The sequence below is a fragment of the Apteryx rowi genome, unplaced genomic scaffold (genome assembly GCF_003343035.1).
Source record: "Apteryx rowi isolate R43461 unplaced genomic scaffold, aptRow1 scaffold_28, whole genome shotgun sequence".
Classification (NCBI taxonomy): domain Eukaryota; kingdom Metazoa; phylum Chordata; class Aves; order Apterygiformes; family Apterygidae; genus Apteryx; species Apteryx rowi.
The window spans coordinates 4,322,462-4,346,939 of record NW_020449196.1 but is presented as its reverse complement, the minus strand read 5'-3'; the positions used below and the strand labels follow the sequence as shown (position 1 = coordinate 4,346,939).

The 24,478-nt window shown below is 37.2% G+C and overlaps 1 protein-coding gene across 3 annotated transcripts; it reads left to right on the top strand.

The window, feature by feature from the left end:
• The first annotated feature begins 908 nt into the window (after positions 1-908).
• On the top strand, positions 909-24,171 carry TENT4B (terminal nucleotidyltransferase 4B). Of its 3 annotated transcripts, none has more exons than XM_026068815.1 (11): positions 910-1,660; positions 7,399-7,445; positions 10,403-10,523; positions 11,542-11,649; positions 14,945-15,073; positions 15,887-16,100; positions 16,931-17,057; positions 17,144-17,247; positions 19,278-19,324; positions 19,899-20,063; positions 21,410-24,171. In XM_026068815.1, the coding sequence occupies exons 1-11, from the start codon at positions 1,571-1,573 to the stop codon at positions 21,587-21,589; spliced, it is 1,332 nt and encodes a 443-aa protein (XP_025924600.1). In that variant the 5' UTR covers positions 910-1,570; the 3' UTR covers positions 21,590-24,171. The 3 variants fall into 3 exon arrangements, with proteins under 3 accessions (XP_025924601.1, XP_025924600.1, XP_025924599.1); XM_026068814.1 differs by having other exon boundaries at positions 913-1,660; positions 19,137-19,324; XM_026068816.1 differs by lacking the exon at positions 19,899-20,063 and having other exon boundaries at positions 909-1,660; positions 19,137-19,324.
• The last annotated feature ends 307 nt before the right edge of the window (positions 24,172-24,478 follow it).

The following is a 24,478-nucleotide window of genomic DNA, read 5'->3' as shown; positions in this document are numbered from 1 at the left end:
GACATCAGAGGAGGAAAACCTTCTCTAAAGGTTTAGCTTTAGCACAGCTAAATGGGCATCTGTTCGGCCCTCCCCTTGGACGGACCCTTCCGAGGAATGGCTCTCTCTGCAGCAGCTGCCCAGAGCCGGGTGGGGACCGTCACCTTCGGCTGGATGCCTTTTATGACTGTTCCCCCAAAGGGGGGGTGAAATTCCAATAAATGCTCAGTAATAAGTAATGTAAATATTTTATTCTTCAGTCCCTTAGAGAAGGAAGTTTGTGTTGTTCATAACACTGCAGTATTGAGGAACATAATGCAGACGGCTTGAGTTCTGTCTACTCTTGACTCTGTTAAACATAACTTTCAGATATTTTAATGTATTTTGATACYGTTCACAACTTCCAGTTATTAACAGTTGATTTATTTAAGTGTATGTGCAATGGGAAACTATTAGATTCCACATATCATCTAARGATTTACTCTTAATAAGTTGCTCTCTTTTGATCGTTCCTCGGAGCTTTAAGGCAAAATGCGTTTGTACTTGTTAACCGAAAACAGTGCATTTTTGTTGAAAATAACTACCTATTACTGTAATGGTCGCTGCAAGAAACAAATGAAATTAATTTAGCTGCTCTGTGCCAGAGTTCCACTTAATTTTGCAGGAATTAAAGGATTGCATCTGATTTTTTTTAATTTTATTTTTTAATTATTCAAGATGATGGTGTGTTTATGATGTTACAGAAGCATAGAGATTTGTGGCACGGTATGAAAACATTTTTACTTTAACTGTAATCATAGGCAATCCAAACATAGCTTACTGACTCTAAGAAGCACATGTAATATGGTAAACTCAGATCTCTCAAGTGTATTGGTCAACTATCTGTCAATCACATATTCTTTTGAGCCACTGCTGCGTATGTATTATATATTTTCTTGTTACGCAGAGAGAACACATATTTAGTGTTTGTGGTGTCTCTAAGACAATGAAGGAAGCAGTTCTTCCAGCTCTAGTACTGGCACAATTACTAACACCTTTTTAAAAAGCCTGATAACTGAATATAGACAGACGCCTGAAACTACCTAGCTTGTGCCAAAGGGCTGACCAGAAAGTGTTGGCCGAAAACCTTCTGTTTAAACTTTTGACTGTGTGTACTTTGAGCTTACAGCTACATTCTTAGTAGAAGATTGAAACACTTTTGTACAATGCTGACATTAAAATACATAGTGTGACTTATACTATGAATTGAAGGCACTTGGATTTGGTTTTGCTTCCATAATTTTTTAGCAAATGCAGTAGAATATTGAACTATGACACAATTTAGCATAGGGAAACTGATCTGAAATTAAACGTTAATAAGTGCAAATCTGTTGGGGGTTTTTTGTGTTTTTTTTTGTTTGTTTKTTTTTTTAATTGCATGCTACTCTTAAACTGTCCCTTAACTACATAATTAACTAGGAACCTAAAAGGAATGTTTGATACAATAGTTGCTATTTCATTGTCCTGTGTGTTTTTTTTTTTTCTCTCCTGACTCACCTTTCTTTTTTTCCTTCTTAGTCTCCATGAAGAAATCATTGACTTTTATAAGTATATGTCTCCCAGACGTGAAGAAGAGAGAATGCGGATGGAAGTGGTGAACAGGATAGAAAACGTTATAAAAGAGCTCTGGCCTAATGCAGATGTGAGTAGGATACTGCTCTAGCTGTTAAAACACAAAAACAACATTCTGTGCTGTTTTGTTTATGAACACTGAATAATGAAAATACTGCTTATACCACATTCCAAAAAAAAGCATTTTGGTCAAATGAGTGAGGTGATCTTTATTTCTAGAATATTATAGCTCAATACTTCATATCACACCTGGGAACAAAGACAAGCTAGACCTATTGTAACCAAAGAAAGGGCATAAGATGTGGCAACGTTTAGTATTGTTAATATTTTTTTAATTAAAATTGATGGGAAGCCATCAGGCATGAGTGTGGAAGGAAACTCATAGGCTGACTGAAAAAGATTGTCTGTAGCAGGACTTCTAGTCCAGAGATCTGTGTTTTCGATACGTCTATTAAGGTGGAATGCTATTGTTGCCATGCTATGTAGACCCTACTATTTTTAAGGGGCAAATATATGAAATATCTTAAAAATTTAAAGGAATCAGTTTCTGTACATGAAGAAAGAGGTCTGTAGATTCCTCTCTGCACGTTGAGCTTAATATCACTGGTGCTTCTTCTCCACAGAAGATAGGTTTTTGTTAGGACTTTGGTCAGTTGAAACAAAGTTTCTCCTGTGCAGGACTATGGTTTTTTTAAATAAAGCTTTGGGAGCTAGAGAAGTTACAGTTACAACTCAAGCTTTCATCTTTTAATTCTTCTCATTTGAATACATTAAGTTCTAGTTTAATTGCATCTGTCTACAAAAATGATGTTCATTTCCAGAATGCAGGTCTGTAGCTTTAATCATCTATGTATAGATAACTGAAAACAGTAGCTGAAAATAAGGACCTGTTAACCAAAACAGCAAACCAGATTCGAACAACAGACTTCATAGTATCAGAAATGATCTTTGACCCTGTCAGAGTAAAAGATAGTATTTTGACATGGGTAACTTTAMCCCACTATTCATTTCAGATCTTCTTAATCTGTTTTTTGGAACGTGTTTTAAGAAATTGGCAGAATATGGCTACTGGAATTCTATATAAGCTATATGTATCAACTTGTTGTGGATGAAGTATTAATGATATATAAAATGAATAGGAAGGAGCACACTCCACTCAATCAGAGCCCTCTTTGTACAGTTATAAAGGATAGGTACAGTCAATACAACACTTACCTGGTCGTTTCCTCTTTGAGGAAAAGCAATAACCTTTCTAAGGGGACTGTGTCAGAGACTTTATGGTATCTCAGATGTATTATATAGCTCTCCCTCTAACCCAGGGAAGGTGTTGTAGACTGTGCTTAAGAGCAGGAATAGTGAGTTGCCAGTGTGATAGGAAATAATATAGGAAAGAGTGCAAGTATGAAATAGTCCTTAATGTGATATACCCTGCCAAAGTCTTGTAGTAGGTGATTTCATCAATATAACTGATTGCTGCAGCCTAAATAGGGTATCAGTATTTCCTGGACAAGTTTGTATGCTACGGGTTTAGTAGCATAATGGGGTGGATGGACTTACTACCATGAGATCTTTGTTACCACTAACACCCTGAATGGGACACAGGGACTTATGCTTTCCGAGATACGTATATCCTAACTATTTGTAGGATGCAACCTGTAAGTACTAGGCCTTAAATATTGGTCTTTTATTTAATAAATTCCCCTCCGCTCCCGTCAAAAGTCTTTGGGCTCTGAGAAAATACTCTTTATTTAATCTACTAAAATTGTTTTTCTGTAGCCATAATCTTTATAAGAAGAGGAAGCAAATTACAAGCCCTCATCTTTTAATTCTTCTTATTCAAATATATATTTTATTTCCTTGCCCGAGTGTCTACAAAAATGCATTACAAAATCCAGTCATCAACCTGCCAGGATAGCATCCCATAGCATCTGCATAACCACACTGGAGAGATACAGCCTGGATAGGTGGGCTACAAAGTGGRTTAAAACCTGGCTCATCTGCTGGGCTTAAAGCTAGTATTCAACAGTTGTAACYAGCTGGCAGCGAGACTTTCAAGTAGCATTCCTCAGGTGTCAGTGCTGGGGCTGACACTGGGTAGCATCTCCCTTAGCAACCTGGATGGTAAGGCAGAATGCTACCTTGTAAAGTTTGTGAATGATACCAGACCGGGGAGAGCTGTTGACATGGAGTGCTGGGCCACCACTCAGAGAGACTCAGCAAACTGGAAAAATGAGCTGATAGAAACCTTGTGAACTTCAGCAAATGTAAATGTGAAATCTTGCACTTGGGGGTTGCATAGTCCCAAGTGACGGTGCAGCCTGGAGGCTGAATGATCAAGAGCAGCTTTCCAGGAAAGGACGTAGGGGTCATGGCGAACAAGTCAAACACGATTCAGCAGTCACAGCAATGAGAGGGCTGACCACGTAGTGACAATTGACTGCTAGGCTTAGCTGCAACATCACTTAGAAGATGTACCAACAGTGCAGTTGAAAATTGAGGTTTCACTTTTCAATTAGTGCCAATTAAAATTGCCATCACCCTCTTTCTTCACGTTCTTGGAAATGTAGAGAGCAAGAGCATTCCAGTTTCTTTTTTTCAAGTCAGTAACCGCTCTTCCAAGTCTAACTGTTTTGTATGTTGTTATGCAGTGTAGAGGAAGAATTCTCTGCTTGTGTGTCCTTCTGCTTTCTGGAGACTAGAAGGCAGTTGAACAATGATGACAGCATGCCAGGTTATAACCTGGAAGTTAGTGTAATGTCATTTCTAATGCTTATTTTACAGACCTGTTTGGGAATCTGGTCCACTATGTTCAACTTTGACAGTCTTTTGTTGTAATCTTTTAGTCTTTTGAGTTAATCACTAACCTTTTGGAAATCTGTGTTGGTTTAGCTGCTTTTAAGATTTAAAATCTGAGTATGTGCTCTGAGAAGGTGGAGTGGTATTCAGTCCAATGTCCTTAGCTTTAGCTGTAGTGCACAGCAACCAGTTAATGTTTAAGCTGTTCATTTTGAGTCATAGATGCAGCAAATCGAGTTAAAATAAACTTTGAAATTAAACATACACATTTATTTCAGTTTCTCACAAAAGCACTCAAATTTGAGACATACTCATGCTATAAAAGTCAGATACTGAGAAAAGTAAATCAGGCTTGATGAGCCGAACTGAATTCTGTGGAATGTGTGTGTGTGCACACATACTTTTTTACTTTTTTTTTTCTACCTAGGAAAAGGCTGAAAGAGCAGATGGAGGGGATGAAACTAGGTACCCTAAACTGCTACTTTATTTATAGAAGTTAGCAATTGTGTAGTTGTGTCATTTGCTCTCTTACTCAAGGGAATGTGCTTAGAAGGAAACATTCCTAGTAAGTGAGAACTGTTCTTGGCATCAGCAAGACTCTGACCATAAGAAAGGCTTTAATTACACTCAAACTGAACAACCCAGAATGTTAAATGAAAGCACTTTAAATCAAAGATTTTTGAGCAGTTAAATATTAAAATTTATCTTGAACATGCAGGTAGTGGCACAGAGGAATGTAGGTTACATTTGTTGTAATGTCCTCAGCTTTGTGTCTGAATATTGCGTGGCCTCATAGGCCTGAAGAGAAGTAATGTCACATACCTTGTGCGCTTCAGTTACGGAAATACAATGGTTGGAAATAGTAAAAGAAATGGAAAGATTAACTCTAGGTTGACAAACGTCAGAAAATTCAGTGTTTCAACTTAATCACGTAAAGGAAAGAGGAATTTAAATTGGCTATGGGTAGGGTTTTGTTTAGACTGGGGGGATTTTGGTAACAAGGACTTTGTAAGCTTGAGTGGGTTTTCAAGATCTGTTGTGAGGACGTATTTGGACACATGCCACAATTAAAGCTCCTTCAGGAACTTTAGACTATATCATGAACAGATTTGCAAAAATGTAGGATAAGTACTAATTATAACAGCAATAGAAGTAGTCCACTACAGTATTGTGAAGTATGAAGTTTTCCTATGAATGCGAACATACATCTCTAGCTGCATAAACTAAAAATATTATCAGCAGCAGCATTTAGCACATCACAAAAACTAATGCTCACATTTCTCATGATGTAATAGTATCCTGTATTGTATGTGTTAAAGATGTAAATGGCTACAGAGCTACAACAGTTTAAGTCCTGATCAGATAATAAATAGAGTGGAAATTTTAAAAGATTTTTGATTTTCCCCACTCTTCCTCTTCCATCTCTCCAGAGTTGATGAGAGAGGGATTGAAGAGTGGGTGTGGATTTCTTTTATAATAATTCAGTATTTCTCATACTCCAATTTATTGTACAATAGCAGATGTTGTCTCATTCCTTTCAGAAAAGGTCATATATGTTGTATCAGTAAGTTTATGAATACTTTCAGGCCTGTTTATTCAATAAAGGCTCTTTTTGCTGTTCAGTTGAACACTATTTTTGATAATGTGAAAGCATATTTGGATTTCTCTGAATCCCTGAGCAGTGTTTGTTTTATTGTGCAAAAGCACTTTTAAGACATTTTTGGTGGTGGAATAAATCATAGTTTGGCTGAACCCAAATAGAGTTGACAGAGGTTGTCTTTATTATTATTATGGATTAAAATGGTCATTATTATTATTATGTTCTTAGTTTTGTGGTGCTTTTATACTTCTGTCAAAATCTAGTAAAATATTGATACTAGTTCTTTGGCATCTCTTGCAGTCTTTTTTAGTGTGAGAAGCTATGAACTTGTGAAATTAAATTTACTGCGAGTGTGTGCTTTTTGTTGGAGTGTGTGAAATGAGGTAAAGGAACCAAGAGGGAGCACTCATGTTGCTTCTTAGAGTCTGTGTTAAAGTATCTAGACACTTATTTGCAGAACAGCTTCATTTCCCACCTCCTCCTTTTCCTGTCCCCGAAGGGAAAAGTATAAGAAGTGGGTCACTTGACGCTTAAATCAGTGGAAATCAAGGTAGTGTATGAGACTGGTTAAAGCCGAATATGCATCTCTGTAAGGTGCCTCCAGGAAATGTGACAGAAGACTGTCTGGCTAAAAATTAGTCCAAATGGGTAGAGATTTTTACTTTGAAGTCTCCACGGTGTCCCTTCGAGAGTTAGTGCATGAGTCTGACCTCCCCGTGAGTCTTGACTAACTTAATGGGAACGTGAGTTTGGATAGCTGCAACAGGTACCCAATCCAGTGCTAGTAAAAATCCAGCACAATAAACTAAATCTGTGAGATATGAGAATTTCCGAAATTACTGGCTTTTAGTTTAAGCAGAAATAAATTGAATTGTGCTACCTGTTGTATAATTCAGAAAAAATTGTATCTTGATTTAAAAATCTTTTTGTAAGTATACAAACGTGCCAAAAAACATTAAACCTTAAATTTAGAAAAACATGTTTAAAAACTGAAGATTATGTTTTGAGACATGGAAGCAAAAAATAAATTGATATAATACTGTTTTTTATGTTCTATCATTCTTCAGTATTGTAAAACCTTTTGTTCTATGGTTTTATGCCAGATTTGGTCCTGGTGAAAATTYTTATATTAAAAAGAGGGATTTCTAATAGAAAAATCAATATAGTTGTTAATGTTGTTATCTGTACTTTCATGGGAAATAACAAGGAAGATTAATGTGGTATAAAGAAACAAAGATGTAAATACTTGAACAGAAGTACTCTTTTTCTGTTATGATGTGCATGTTAGCAATACCAAAATCTACCAATGGAGGGAAGCAATAATCAGCCTTTACAAGCTATTTAATAGAGCGAGTTTGGTGACTTCTGAAGTATAAAAATTTGTTTTCTAATATCCTGTTGTTGTTTTTCAGGTGCAGATATTTGGAAGTTTTAAAACTGGTTTATATTTACCTACAAGGTTAGTAATTTTGCAATGTAAATTCTACACAAGAAAAAGAAACCCTGTGGAATCTGTACCCCTGTAGTGATTTATCTCCCAGTATTTGTGTTACTTGTGTGTATACTTGTTAAATTAAGAAAATGTTAAGCTGTTAATACTTTGCCAAATGTATGGAAATATAGTAATTAATACTATTTAATATAATATATAACCTGTAATATAATATAGGTTTTGTATGTGTTAGTTAAAGATTTGTATTACTGCATTATCACAAAAGGCTTATTTTGTGTTTTGGCTTCATTAAACGGCTGAACCAAAACAAGAGGTTGGCATTAGAGGAAAAGCTAAATTTCATCATCTCCACAGAGGATTAAATCAAAACATTTAATATCTTATTAATGCTAATGTTAGCAATGAAGATAAAAATAGTATACATAGRTTACATATAAACCTCTGTTTTGTTCCCTCAATCTTCTTTTGTGAAACCTGTACTTTCAAAACCAACCTCTACTTTCCAAATCCATTACTAGTTTTCATAAAGAAAGGTCATACCTGAATGATACCGGAATCTTCTGTGTAGAAATTTCTAAGTACTTTTGACAATGAAATAGAATGACAGGGCTTAAGTGACTGCTGAGGATAAACACATTTAAATAGTAGAAGGCTGAGGTTAACACTTGAATTCAGTTTTATAGATGACCAAAATATTCTTTGGGAACATGAGGAATTAATACCTAGTATTGACTGCAAGTGAGAGATACTTGAGTCATTGTTTCATCTCCTTTTGAAAAGAAAACATCTGTAAGATGAACAGAGATTCTGTAGGGATAGGTTTTTATCTAAGGAGCTGCAAGAAAAGCTGAATAGCTCAGCATTTTTCTGGAAAGTCAGAAGTAAGGTCTGCAAATACACATTGGCTTTTCATATGTGGCCTTCTTTGCCTTTTTTCATTATTTTGAATATGTTTGATTAAACTTTGGTTGGATGCTGATAATGCAAGAGATGTATTCTTATCCACGTGACTGATAGCTACAGTTCTTTACTGTGTATGCTTCTTTTTTTTCTTTTTTTTTCTTTTTTAACATCAGTTTCAAAGCACTTTATTGTTGTCCATTTGGCTCCATATACTTCCTTTCCTGGTTTCAGCTGAGTTTTTGGTGGAGAACAACTTCAGATAATTTAAAAACACACAGACATGCACAAACCCACAAAAAAACCTTTCCTGTGGCAGTACTTCTCAAATTTTAACAACCACGTGAATTTTGGCTGATTTTATTAATTCACTGTTATCTTCTAACAAAGCTTCCCTTTGCCCTAATTTTCCCCCACTCTTCAGTAAAACTGTACAGCTAATCTAGATTTCAGGATCTTGGATTCAGAAAGACCTGTGCTGTGTTTCTAATTCTGTTACTCTGCGTTAGAATTTGTCTAATATCCTTTTACTTAAGCTGATGTTGAAGACTTTGATACATGGTTGTTCAGCTGCTGGATCTCTGTGTTATCTTGCAGGTARTATGTATACTCAAGGTGATAACAGAACTACTTTTTCTGTTCTTGGTGCGCAAGAAAAATCGCTGCTGTTAACAGTCAGCATCAGCACTGGGTTTCGCGCTAACTTGGTTTAGGTAGATGAGGAGGGAAGTGTTCAGCACCATTTCCTGCTCTCCAAGCAGGTTTGAAGCACAGCGTTCTGCAACTTGCTGAATGCTGCCCGTCCTTGTCAGCGCAATGGCATGCAGTTGAACTGGTGCTGAACTTGCCTGTTGCTGACGCTAGTTGTCGGCAAAAAAGATTGTGTCTAGTGCAGCTGGAGTTTCTTTGAACGCTTTGAGGTTGTTAAAGCAGTGTTGTTTGTGAATTGGCAAACCTGGAAAATCTATGTGGAAAAATCCTAACTACTTTTTTTTCTGGTGTTTTTGTATCCTGCAGTTTTCCATGCTACTGAAGTAGCCTGCTAATATAACTATAGGGTTATGCTCTCTTGCTTTGCGCTCCCTAGCCAAGCAGGGGAAATTGAGGAGAAAAGTCAGAGGAGCAAAGAGAATGAGCTCAGGATCTCTAAGTGAAGACAGAGAAGACGAGGTTCGGTTTGGATGCCAGTCATGTTTTGAATTTGAGTTTAGGCAGTGAGAGATAAAGTCTCAGGTCCCTTATAGTCAAATGAGGCATGGGAGCATGGTGGGGGGAATGTAGAGGGAGGAAGGCACTCCCTCGAGGAGCTGAGTTAGAGTGAAGTTAATTAGGTGGTTTGATCTCATTTAACAGCTTGTTGCTTCCTGAAGTCAAAGTTGCCACACTTGTCCTTTCTCCTTCCCTGCTCCCCGATCTTGGCACTTCACCCCAGCTGCTTGCCATGTGCTGCTTCTGGTGCTCTGATCACCCAGAAAACCAACTCTGAGCTACTATGTTGCAGGAAATTAGCCCCAGAAGGTGGCTTTTTTGGTTTTATTTTTTGACGTGGTGGTGGTGGKGGGGGGGTGTTAGGTTAGTATGTTGAATTGATTTACTGTGGGTTAGACAAATACCAGACCTGGAGTAAAGAAGAAGACAGGATCTGGGAGTGGGGAGGGTGATCGGGACTTTCCCTTTCAGTGGCAAGTTGTTAAATCAGCCTTACTGATTAATACAGCCCAAAGGCGGTGATTCACAAGTTCATCTCTTGCTCTGAATCACTCTCTGGAGAAGCTGATCCCTCTCTGCTGACGGTGTGGCCTGAGGAGACTAACCTCTGACTTTGGCAACCCAATTGATCTGTATGTACATCTGTCCCTTCCGCTTGGTAGCCTGAAATATTCTGTATATCCCTAAGTGTAAGGGTTTCCCCACCACCACCCCTGCCTGGCCTAAGAGAAGTAAGAATAAATTGTCTGATTAAGCTGTATTCCATCAGCTTTCTTCTCATTATGTGTGGAGGTCAGTTGTCTTTAAGTGTGTTAGTCTTTTAATTTGAATATTCCATTTTCTTTCCATTTCAGTGATATTGACTTAGTTGTGTTTGGAAAATGGGAGACGTTACCTCTTTGGACCCTGGAAGAAGCTCTTAGAAAGCACAATGTTGCAGATGAAAATTCAGTAAAGGTTTTAGATAAAGCAACTGTAAGTTTGGGGAAAGAGGGTTTTTTCTTGTTCTAAGTTAAATTTGTAGTCCAGGAAGGGTCTCAGTTAAACAGATGAATTTTCATAAGCAGAAACTACTTTGCATATACATTTAGACTAGAATGTTTTTTATTTAGTGATGTTTTTATTGCTGTCAAAATAATTGATACAACTCCAATGGAAGCATTTCTTCCATTAGAAAAATCTCAAGTGCACAACATACACTTGCTTTTAAGTGTGGTTATATTAGTCATTGATATGAATTAGATCTGAGTTGTTAATTCCTGAGCTGAGTTTGCACACAAGTAAATTTTACTTAACTGCAAGTAAGCAGACATAATACATTTTTATATTGAAGTAGTAAGTACAATCATGTATAAATATATAATGGTATTTCTTGCAGGATAGGATTAATTCCATAATAGCTTCCTACCTTTTGTGAAAAAGCTAATTGTTAGAGCAGATAAGAGTGCTGGGATTTAAACAAGTCTAACTGATGGCTATTATTAGTTGAGAGATTTAATGTAGAAACCACTGAGGTGGAGATGTATTGGAGTCATCTCAATACTTTGCAGTTCTTTTTATTTAAAGATGGTTTTGATAAGGAATCAGTGTATGTTTTGTTCTCTTAAGAGTATCTATAGTTTGTAACCAAGTATCTTTATTTCTTAAGTATTTGTCTCCCTCTGGTGTTTGTTTTTCCACTACAACTATACTTCTACACCAGAAACTGACTCTAAAAAACAATGTAAAATAAATCACTTTGAAGTTGAAGTGTTACATTTTGTTAAACGGTATAGTAAGTTGAAAATAGCTTTTCTGAGCTGAAAAAGCACAGTTTATATAAACAGACTGGCAAGGAGAGAGAGTTCTTAAATAGACAAGAACCCATTTTCTTTATCTACCTTCTCTCTATAAACCCATAAAACATTTCAGTTTTACTGGTGCATATCATTATTAATGAAACCAAGCATGTCTTGGAAATGTCTGTTGACTTAATATCTCTTTCTTTTGGCAGGTACCTATTATTAAACTGACAGATTCCTTCACTGAAGTAAAAGTTGATATCAGCTTTAATGTGCAGAATGGGGTTAAAGCAGCCCAGCTCATCAAAGATTTTATCAAGGTTAGGCAATACGTTAATAGAATTACAGAGATGAATATTTAACTTAATTAGATTTAGTCTTTTACTTTGACTGCATCCTCACTTACAGATACACATTCACTCTACTGTGTTATTTTTTGTCATACTGTTTTATGAAGTTCTTGGGTTTTAGATATATTGCTCTAAAGGGCATGAAGATAGTAAAATATATGCAGAAAGTACATGCAGAGAAAATTAATGATACAATGACAAAGGGAAAAAATGCGCTAACATCAGTCTTGAATGTTATACTCTTATAACTGAGGTTCCTTGAACCTAAAATTAGCAATACCATACATTGGTACAAAAAGTAGGAATAATCTTGTTCTAGTTTGAATACCGTTTCAGCGTACAAATGCCAATTAACTGAAACAAGTTAGATTTAATAATTTATTGTTCAGAGAGTCACCTATAGGTGTAGCATAGATACTATTGCAGTTATTTGTTTAATATATAGGCTCATTTTGTTAGGATTAATGTGTTTTTGCATTTAAAATTTTGAAGCATCTTTATACTCTTTTCCTTGCCTTCCCCCATTCAGTGCATTGGACATATGTGGTAAAAGGTTTTATAAAGCCAGAAGAAAACTTTACTTTAATTTGCATGTTCTGTGTGGATACATGAAGTGCAGTTCAGTCTCATTTAAGTGTTTGGGTATTACTTCTCTGCTGCTAATTACTTTATTTTGTTTTTTGAACCAAAATAGTAGCAGGCGAATCAAAGTATTTCTGCAGTTAGACAAGTAAAACTCCTTCAGCATACTCTGTAAATCTCCTGAGGAAAACAAGCACTTTCTTAAGGCTTAGAAGTAAGGTACATCTGCTTTGGTAATGTTAATGTGTTGCAAGCCATCTTCAAAATTACTTGGGAGTTTCAGTTGCTGATGAGCTGGATGTACAGCCTTCAACTTGTTAATCCTCAATTTCTTTATATATGCTTAATAGCAAGTGTGAAAGTAGCTCACTCTGCTTCTACAGTGTCTACTCCTTGAACCCTTAGAGAACATAAGAAAAAAAAAAAACTTTGTACTGAAATTGTTCCATTCCAGTAGGATATTCTGCATATTTGTTTTCAGTCTCTTCTGTGTGACTGTATAAGCCTTCTGCTTAGATCTGTGCTTGAGTAGCCTTCTCTAGCATCTGTGTTCCAGAGTAAAAGAGTGGAGGGGTCCAAAGACCTTTGTTCCTCTCAGCCTGTATCTGAAAAACAGAATTTGATTGTGTTGGCCAATGGTCCTCTGTTAAATCAAGACCAGCGTTAGCTCGGCACTAGTTAACTCGCTGTCGGGGAAAGAAGATGCCAAGGTTCTTTGTCACAAGACGCCTGCCTGGAATTTCACAGTTCACTTCAGCGCGTACATCCAGTGTGTTGGGCAGCACCCTGTGATGGATGGGCAGGCCGTGCTTGTGTTTCTGCTGCAGAGGGTCGTATTTCTGTTGTACTCTGTTTATAAATTTATTTTTAAGCCTGTGAAGCCCATCGTGTGTGCCCAGAACTATCTATGTGCTTTTTAATTTCAAGGTAGGAGGTGGTCTTCTCTTTTTGAGAGAGTCTAAACCAAAGAAGCATCATGTGTGTTACTCAGAGTATTTTTAACCTTTTGGACAGGCTGTTTTGACTTTGGGTCAGGGAGCAGCGAGAGCGGGCTGCACTGTGCAGGGTGGTGAGCCGTGTGCGACAGCGGGGCAGGTGAGGGGCAGCGTCCTCGCCACCGAAGGGCGCCGTCCCACAGTGCCCAGACGAGAGGAGCAGAGCCGGTCCCCYGACGGCAGTCGGAACCAGCGGGCAGTTGGGCCAGCGGCTGGCAGCCGGGCGCAGAGAGAGGAAGGCAAGGCTCAGCGGGTCAGGGTCTGGCTCGGCAGGATACATGGCAGCGCGCGGGCACGGCCATGGCGTAGCATGGGTGAGGGGTGAGATGAAAAGTGGCTCCCACGCAATGTGGGGAAGGCCCCRGCGAGGCTCCTCGCGTGGTGGCTTTTTCATCTGGCTGTTTTCCCGACAGCCCAGGCCAAGGCTGCGCAGCTGCACAACGTCAGAGCTGGCCTTGGGCAGAGGCAGCTGAACTGGTGTGTGGCAGGGAAGAGGCCGTGCTCAGCACCGGCATGGGGTGGGCAATGGATCCTGAGTCTTAGAGGAAATTGGAGGTATGCTTGCTCAGTGACTTCCTTGGTATGCCTGGGGATGTCTCTGTATGAAACATATACAGGGCGTTCTCTTAGGCCTTGTTTTGTCTCACTTAACTTTAAAAACCAAACTGAGATGCCTTGTTCAGTGTTACCTGTAGAAAAGTTTATTTCTCTTCATCCGATTTATTCAGGAAGTCTGAGGCAGCTGAAGCCTTAATTAAGGGTTTACAGACACCTGAGGAGAATCCTGTCTCCAGATTTTGGTATATTCTTCTATTCAGCATTCCAAGCTGTGACTATAAGGCCTTAATAGTTTACAGAGGCAATCTTGGGATCTTCAGTTAAGGAGGGCTCCTGCCAGCTGCCCTCTGATACTTGCTGTGAGGCTTGGATAGCTAAGTGCTTGGAGAAATTCTGCTTTTCCCTTTGGTCTTTTGTAATCRTGGGTACCATGATCCACACCTCCTCTCTGATGCCCCGAACTTCTTTAGCTCTGTGTTGATAAAAGGAGTGATGTTGCTGGGCCTCTTCCCCCCCTCTGCTGCAATGAGGGGATACAGAGGCAGGCGTAGCCCCAGCACCCACTGCTGTCCAAACGTTTCCCGTTCTCTGCCTGTGCGGCCTACGCACACCTCTTGGGGAACCCGGGGGGACAAACCTATTGAAGGACCAGTTACCTTATGGTAAGTACTGGCTCTTCTTAAAGTATTTTCTGGGTGTAGTCATTAGGAAGGACAGTCTTGAACGGTAGGCACCTCAGGTGTAATTACTTGCAGGTAAAAGTCTCAGTTCATTTTGGAATATCACCTTTGTTGCAGCAGGAAGTTTTTTTTAAGACTCGGGTATCTCCATAGTTTTTCCTTCATTTTTCCTGTATGAGAAAAGCAAACGTATTTATGCATTCAAATAAAATTGCCTTCATTTTAGGAACTGAATTAGTAACTTTTTCCATTGTTAATATCAGTCACCACAGTTGAAGAGTTCTTGATCACAGGCAAAGCACTTTCCTTCTCCTCTGTTATGAAAAATAGTGAGTTAGAATAACACTTAGTTTTGAGACTTACTAACAACTAACTTCAGTATGTTTTTTAGCATCAGTTGTATATATTCACCACAGTATCCTAACACCTCTGTTTTTTTTTCTTTTTCAGAAATATCCTGTATTACCATATCTAGTTTTAGTATTGAAACAGTTCCTGTTGCAGAGGGACCTTAATGAGGTGTTCACAGGTGGAATTGGTTCTTATAGTCTTTTTTTAATGGCTGTCAGTTTCCTTCAGGTAAGCTAAATGAAAATAAAATGCATGAGCTAAATCTGTGTTGTGTTGGGGAGGTTACAAAAATACAAAATAGTTAATCATTTTCTGGCTTTATCAACTACATTTTTTTCTTGTACTTAATTTTATTGCATAACTGTGTGTGTGTGTATGAATGTACATACTTTTCTAGTATATAGTATTTTTAAGTTTAAGCTCTGAATTGGAGCTCAATGTGTGCTGAGTGTTATTTCTGTTGACTGCTGAGAACAAAACAAATGAATGCAGCAGGCATATCTTTTTGGAGGAATCTCCCAACTCAATTTTTTTTCTTGTTGTGACTAATGGCATTTTCACTTGCAAAAACTGATCTGATATCCAGGCAAATTTTATATCAATTACAAACCAGTTCATCATCCCTCAGGCTGCATACTTAACAGTAGAGGGATCATTTAGATAGTTGTATATGTTAAAATCCTGTTTTTATTCCAAATCCAGGTTTGTGAAGTTCAAATTGATTCTGGAATTCTCATCTTTGCTTTTTTACGCAAACCCTGGGATTAGTACTGGAAGTTCACTTACTCATCATAAAGTTCTAAATATGAAAACATTTATAGTTGTCTGCCATATTGTTAGGAGATAATTGATTTATAGAAGTTTTTATAGTGCCTTCTTTTAATGATGCAGAACTGCTTTATTGAGGAAAATTACTATTTTAGATACGTTTGCTGTGAAATAGCAAAGAATATAAAAATAAACAGAAAAGGATTTAAAGGCACTTGAAACCTGGAGTCTTAAGAAAATGATTTTTTTTTTCCCCCCCTCTCCTCTTAATAGCTGCATCCCAGGGAAGATGCCTGCATGCCCAATGCCAACTTTGGTGTTCTTTTAATAGAGTTTTTTGAATTGTATGGACGTCACTTCAATTATTTGAAGACTGGAATCCGAATAAAGGATGGTGGCTCTTATGTTGCCAAGGATGAAGTACAAAAAAGCATGCTGGATGGCTATAGACCATCAATGCTGTATATTGAGGATCCACTACAGCCAGGTATCCCCATGAGTCAAGATTTAACATACTGACTAAGTAAAAAGTTATAGAAATGCTTAATCCAACGGAGTTAAACCAAAGAATAACTTGGAATGAAAAAAACAAAACAAAAGCACCTCATTCATTTGTATGAACACAAGATGCTCTCCGAATAAAATGATTTCCTTTGAGATGTGTTCCTAGCAGCAGTTACAATGCCATCGGAGGGCATGCCTGTGCTGCGGGAGGAGGTGGGATATGGGAAGGCATACCAAACAGCGTTAGTGTCTACTCTGAAAACAGCAATAAGGACGCAGTAGTATGGGCTAGATGTGCGTTTCGCCTGCCTGTATCACTGTTGCACCTTGTGATACATGTATACTCTAATGCTCGCTGTCCTGTTTGATTTTTATAAGGTCACGTAAATTTGTAGTGATTTCATTCTGTATTACTGCATTTATGTTCTGTTAAGGTTGAACATTGATATAAATGGATGGCTTCTAAAATGGTGCATAAAGTGCTGTTTATGGCAAAGAGTTAACTGATAACGTATTTCTGATGTGAAAGTGTCATCCAGAATAGTATTTTTATTTGTAAGATACACAGTACATGCTTTTTTTCTTCATTTATTGCACTTTTACCTGGAGAATTACTGTTTTGGACTTTGGTGCATGTAAATATCTATATGTCTTCTAAGCTCTTTCATATATTTATGCTTTATTAATCTTTTTGTATCCTACAAGACATGACTGTAGTGAGTTGGGATTTAAGAGCAATTAAAAAAGACTATACCCTGTCTGAAAGTAACCGTGGTTTCAGTTTTATATGTCTAATTGTATTCTTATTTTAAGGTAATGATGTTGGGAGGAGTTCATATGGTGCCATGCAAGTGAAACAGGCTTTTGATTATGCCTATGTTGTTTTGAGCCATGCAGTTTCCCCAATAGCTAAACATTATCCTAACAACGAAACTGAAAGGTAATTTTTGTAAGTCTAAATTTCAGACATTCATTGCCTATATTTCTGTGTACTTAAAGCTAATTTTTGATTGTTTTGGCTTACAGTATATTAGGTAGAATAATTAGAGTGACGCAAGAAGTGGCCACGTACAGAGACTGGATATCAAAGCAATGGGGAATGCAAAGTAGGACTGAGTCTTCATGTAATGGTAAGATCTGACTAAGCATGGCTGCACAATGGGAAACTTTCTGCATATTTGGGCTATGTAGATTTTCTTGCTGTTGTTGCTTTTGACCCATATAAGTCAATGCATGCATTGCACTAATGTTAATATGGACTAGAACYTTGCACTATCCTGACAAAATGATACTCTCTYGCCTGCTTGTTATCTCCCTCTGGTTKCCTCTCTCTTAGAAATTTATGGTTGCAGGCTCTGTTGTCATAAATTATTTTGTTCAGCATAAAATGTGAAGGAACTCTGAAAGATGTATTGTGTTGTAAAAAGCTGTATTCTATCCCCAGTCTGTATTGGGGTTGCTTTTCCTAAAGCAGGGGGCATGCATGTCATGCAGTCATGCATGCATGACTTATGGATTAACTTTACCTTTTTTGCTACGTGATGAAGTGATGTACTTTTTCTTATGTCTCTTCATCCAGAACAATTTAGAGTTGTACAAGAATGAAAAGACTATACCACAGCATCTTTATTTTACTGCGATAGATTTGGTCAGCATAGAGGTCTGTAAAGAGTGCTGGCTTACGATAGGAAGTTTTTAAAAAACTTCTGATTTAGATTGCACACATTATTACTGTAGTGGGGATGCTGGTTGAAAATGAGATCCTTACCCCTTCAGTGGTCTTTAAAATGAAGAATAAAAGTTTATCATGTTTTCTGTCTAGGGAAATGATATTTAAAACAGGATTCTTCTGACCCCACCAGCCAGTTGTCACCCTGTTTTTGTACAGATGTATGTACTGTCTGGAAGTTATCAAAATTAATTTTATACTCTTGTCAGAGATTAATCAGAGAAGATGACACAGCTACCCACTCTTTATGCTAGGTTGCGTTTTGGTCTATTTGTTTTTAAGGTGTTTGTCAGTGAGTTGCTTCCCACACTCTCCCTGTAAATGGGATGTGCTTCTGGACTATTTTTGTTTTATTAACCCATAGACTTTTGTGGTGGCCACTTGGTAATGGCAGTCAGCCACAGTTCAGTCCTGCAAGCTCCACAGTAATACTTAGCTACCTGATACAATGTATATATTAAACTCTGTATATAAAAGTAGCTAACGTGGTACCTAATATATAAATTTATCAGAAAGCCAATTCAATACAAGTTAGTCATGTCGCCTGTTGCTGATCTTGCTTGATGTTTGCTTTCTAACATGTCCAAAAAAAAGTACTGTCTTTTATGTGGGTACCAGTTTCTGGGGGAAAAAAAGAAGAGTTAACTCCTAGTTGTCAGATGTCATGTGGGATAGAACAGGGTTATAAAAATAACCCTATTAGAAACATAATGGTGGTAGTTACAGCAGTCATCTTCCAGATTTAGTTTAGATTTAAGTTCTGATTCTTTTTATTACTTTTATATTCTTAAGGTAGCAGTCATTCAGTTTAGGGCATCATACAAAGTAATCAGACTTACCTGGAGTTCTTGTGATCCCAGCAGCTCCAGTAGACTGGGAGCTGCTGAATACTGAACACGTAAGAACAGTATTTAAACCTGTATAGTTGAGCGCTGTTGAAGTGTGTCATGAAACGGTCTTATGCAGCACCTCTGAGCTCTGTTACTGCCTTCCTCCGTGCCTTTGCTCTTTAATTTTCATCTTGAACTGTGGGTAATGCAGGGTAGTTTTCAGTGTACAACAAGGGACCCTGCCGTGAAACTACCATCCCCTCTGCAAAGTTCTTGCTTGCTGCGTGCGGTACAAACACATGCTTGCATGTGTGTGCATGTATTAGAGGTATATACACGCACAAATGCCTGTCCATGTGATGCTGGGTGTAACAGATGCATAATATCTGACTGGGTGTATATAAGAATGCACCGTTTTGGCAGTTAATGTGTGGTGATGTTTCTGTTTTGGTTTTGGTAGGTAATGGAGTAACCTTGATAGTAGATACTCAGCAGCTAGACAAATGCAACAATAATCTCTCTGAAGAGAATGAAGCACTGGGAAAACCTAGAAATAAAACTTCAGAAACACTTAGTAAACATTCTTCAAATTCTTCATCAGGTCCCTTATCATCATCATCATCTACGTTGTCCAGCTCTAGTGACGTAGTAAGTACTGGACTCTTTTTGTTCTGTTTTTTTCTTACGTGTATTGGCACAGAATACATTTGGAAAGCTCAGAATTCTAGTGTGTTTTTTTTTTTTATCCAGAATCCTAATTTGCATAAGTGTTACCTCTTATGCAATTTTGTATGTAAATTGCAGTGTGGTTTTTTGACACAACACATGTAGAAAGTGAGTACAGTAGATACAAACTTACTTAGCCCTTTCTTCTCTGGGAAAACTGTATTTCAAAAAAGACTGGTAGCCCTAAGCCATATATATTTAAAAAAACAACAACAAAAAAGACCTTGCAGTACAAAATTCCTGGTAAACATTTGTTTGAATGGAAATTCTATTTAAAAATGAACAAATAAAGGACAAATCCCAAAATCAGAACATGCATCAATACATTTTTTTAGTCTGTTTATTTGGAAAGAATTCTGGATTGAAAGAGTTTTGATATCTAATAAAATGAACACATTTTAACTTTTAAGTTTTTTCCATTGCTGGGTTTATTTTTAAGAAAAACTCACTTATTTTTAAGGAAAAAAGATCACTAATACTTTAAATTTTCCTGAAGGATTCTGATGGAACACCTTGCAAAACCTCTAAACAATTGAGTTGTCGTCAGTCTACCACAAACAGAGTGGGGTCACAAGAAGTATCACTGGAATCCTCCCAGTCAAGTGGGAAAACACAAAATAGCCAAACAGCCAATACATCCAGCAACACGAACAAATCTCAGGTTTGTGAACTGTAAAAAACAAACAAACAAACAAAACAAAAAAACAACAACTGTATAGATTATTTGAATATTACAGATGCCCTCCATGGAAGGGTAGCTTGTTCTGGGAGGAAAACACTGTATTTTTCTCCTCCCTCTTACCCTATTAGAAAACTTTGAGCACTAATTATATCTAAAATCACCTGGTTCTGTGTTTGGCTTACAGAGAATTTTGTAACAGTGGTTTTTACAGCCTTAAAACAGATAAAATTGGATTGACTTTTATTTGATATTCTAGGAAATCTAGGTTTGCCAACAGCATGCAGTTGTGTTGTATGAAATTCCTTCATGCAAAAACCAAGTCAATCTGGTCTTTACTGCAAAATATACCAGAGCTAGAGAGACTTAGATACGGTTAGTGAAAAACATTTAGCAAAAATGTATACTGAAACTAGACTGGCTGCTGTGTTAACTGTTGATCCTTGTTGAAGTGTATTTGATTAAGGGAGATGGAGAAGCATAAAATTCCCTCTCATTTTCCCCCAAGACAAATACCAGTGATGAGAATTACCAAAACCGTATGCATTTAAGGAGTTTCTCATGTCGAAGAATACTTCTATGACAGTAATCTGAAGAACTATTATTTCAAAGCACCTTTGGATATATGCAGTTTAGATTTATACTTTTTTCAAACTTAGGACAGCTTTAATGTATGAAAGATAGTCCGGAATCTTCTGGAGTATTATTCCTGCAAAATAGTCCCTGGAAAACTTGCTGCCTCCTACTTACTGACAATCTCTAGCTGGTATTGAGACAGTTTGCAAACCAGGCCTTACGTATACTATTAATCTGTGTTCATGTGTATTTAGCAGAGGTAGTTCTGTGCTAAAAGAGGTGCTGGAATGTGAATATGCACATTTGGAGATACTCTAAGTCTTTTAAAAGATGGGGTGTAAAATTAGTCCTGGTCTTAGAGGAATGTTGACTAAATTTTGCACAGATGTGATCTGGGCAGTCTTCAGCATTTCTCCTCTTGGATTATGGACTTCTGTTTCTGTAAAACATTGTACAGTTGTTGCACTTTTTTGATGCTTGCATCGTGGATGATCTGTCCTTTCCAAAATTCAAAGTGCTGTAGTTCTCTCTCATTCGACCTGCATGGTTTTGGGGCTAGAGACGAGCATTTGTTTGCAGCCACAGAAGTGAAAGATTGCTGGTACTATGCTGCAGTCTAAGCAATGGCCTCGCTTCAAGCGTACCGCCTTCTTCAGGAGTTAGCATCCTCGTTCTCTAGTAACGCAGAGCTGTGTAATTGCATGCTTCCCTCTCGGCAGCACTGACTTACCATGGTTCTCTTCCTTTYACAGCATGGATCAGCACGGTTATTTCGCTCTTCTAACAAAGGCTTCCAAGGTCCCACAAACTCAAGCCATGGTACCTCAGTCACAAACAAACAACATCAAGGCAGCAAATCACACCACCAGTATTTCCATGGCAAAAAGAGGAAACACAAGAGGGATGCGGCCCTTTCAGACCTTTGTAGATAGTTGCCTATTTTATGACTGTTCTTCTGTGTGCAATGATCTCATGCTACAGGATAGTTTGATAGTGACTCCTTGGATCTCTTCCGGAGCTTCAGACTGTTCAGACATTGATTAGCAACTGCATTTTTTTTTTCCCAGCTCGCCACGGAACGGATCATGAAGATTGATCACTGCAAAATAAAAAAAAAATTTAAAAAAAGGAAAAAAAAAAAGAAAAAAAGAAAAAAAAAGAAAAAAGGAGAAAAAAGAAAAAAGAGGAAAAAGGCTGCTCATTTGATAAGTCATATGCTACAACAGGGTCATTTAGGATATAAAAGCTTGAATGTAAAATAAATGTATCTCCCATCAGCTCATGCTGACCTGTAGGGGTAGTACTCAGTGTGTCTAGGGGGTGGTAACAAACAAATAAAAAAAAATAGGAAAAAAAGCAAAAATTTGTATTTTGAGGGAAACCCAGCCTTTAAAGGTGAAAGTAATTTGTGCATGATTTTTTTTATTATTTTTGCATATACTTACCATTTTATTGTGTATATATAGATGACCATATAGGAAAACTGACATTTGTAATAGTGGATTTGTTAATACTTTTTACATAACATTACTGTTTAAATTGTAAACATAAATTTTTCTCAGGATTAGTTTGGAAAATAATCTGAATTGTCATCTTAACATCCATATAAAGAGACATTACTAGTTATATTGCTCAGAATTTCTTTTCTTGGCATTTAAAAGATTTAATAGAACATTTGATCTGCAAAAATTGTTCCTCTGAAAGAAAGGTTTATGGTGGCAAATGAAGCTTTTCATTTGTATAAAGTGTACATGTACTTTGTGTAGACACTGAGCTTGTCATCTCTGAGAAGTAACCTTCACCTTGTTTTCTAGAGTGCCATCATTTCAGGCAATGGGGTTTTATAGTTGCACCCCTCTCTTTCTCCTCTTAGTGGTGTCCTCCCCGCCCCCCCCCTTTTTTTTTTTTTTTTAATATAAGCCACTTGGGGGGTTTTCGTTTGGGTGGTGGTGATTTTTGTTTTGTTTTGTTTCTCAGTTTAAAAACAGACAGAAGGACTCGGTTTGTTACAAACGTTTGCATTCCTGGGCTGCTTTAATCCCATGCCTCTTTGTTTGTGCCTTCCCTCCCCTTCCAGGTCTGGGGTTTTTTTTGTCTTTTATATTTTTGCTAACTCCTGTAGGAGATGATAACTGTTGAAGCTTTAAGTAAATTTTACTATTAAAGTATTTTTTTTCTCACTCCCCTCTTAGGCATTTTTATATTTACACTTAATTATTTAAGAAAAAAAAAGTTCAAATAATGAAATATATTTTGTATTGCCTTAAAGACCCAAACCTTTCATATCTCATAGTATTTCTTCATTGAAYTAGTTCTCATTAATTTAAACTTGGTATTTGTCTGGTTCAGTCACATGATAAGTCTAGGTTGCAGTAAATTTGATGCCATGAATGCAGATTAAACATGTAATTACACTCACAGGTATAGTTTGGAAAAGGAGTTGGGACACTTCAGTGGTAGAAGTTAAGTGGCATTTACTTTTCACATTTCTTTAAAGAGGAAAGAGTCTGTATTCAGCATACAGGGCTGTATTTAATGCAGCTGCTCTGGAGATGATGCTTTTATAAAAAGTACTGTTAGCTTTTAGAAACTTCTTTTATATGCATTTACAGAATACTACAGACCAACCTGACCTTTAACAGGCACTCATGAGTGCAATGATTTTTAAAGTTAAATAATGCTAAAATAAGACCAGAACTGATGTCATCACTTAAATTAATAAACATTTTCAACGTGTTAGTGTTTTACTTCAAAAAGGAAAATACATATATTCCAAAAATATGGAAAGTCGTAACATTTACTCAAACACTAAGCTTAAAAGTGATGTTAATTTGACAATGTTTTTTTAAAATTTTTAGATTCATGTTTTAATTTGATCAGATAATTTTATCAACAAGATGTTGAGCTTTTGTTCATAGAAACTAGTAAAAGTTGTACCACATTATGCATAATCACAGTATTTATTTTGTTTTAGATTATTGTGAATGTGTAGACTTATGTTCACCGCTTAGGGAACAATTATTTATAAATTATATTAATCCAGTATTGTTAGCTGCTATTAGCAAAACTGTTCCAAAACTTAATACTTGCAAAGATCTGTATCGCATTTACCACACTGAAGTGTTTTTAAAAGAATCACCCTCATCGTTGAAAGCAAATGTACTCTTAGGGTGCAGATATTAGTGTTCCAATAAGCATGTGATAATTTTAAGGTGGTGGTAGCGGGAAGATAATCTTGATTCCATTGGGAATCTTAGGTTTGCCTCAATTTATGGTTTTCATAAATTTAATGGAAAATAGCTTTTCCTGGACTGCTCAAGTTTCTTTTTGGTAAACAGTATCTTTCTAAAAGAAAAAAAAAAAAAAAAAGCATGAAGGAAAAATTGAGGTATTTTACATTGCCTCAAATGACCAGCATTGTATTCATAAAATACTGTATATCTTGCAAATCTTTATTTAAACAGAACAGTTGAACTGTTCGTTTTTCAATCTGAAGTAAAATACTTTCAAGACCTTTTAGTTTGCCTGCTCATTTGTCTTGTACATTTCATCTCTGTATTTGACTCGAGTCTAATTCCTTTTTGAGTTTCAATACTTTTGTGAAGATTTTGTGAATATATGAAAAATAAATGTTTAATCTAACTCCTGCAGTTTATCACCATTCTTGACACTTAACCCTGTTTTTCTCTTCACAGTAGTGTGGCAAGAGCAGCCTGTCCAGACTGCTGCGTAACGTTCTTGTATCTGGATGCTTCTCTAGGTGATTGCCAGGCCCGGCTACGTAGGATTTGGAAGCTTATCGTGTTCAAGCAGGCCTGGAC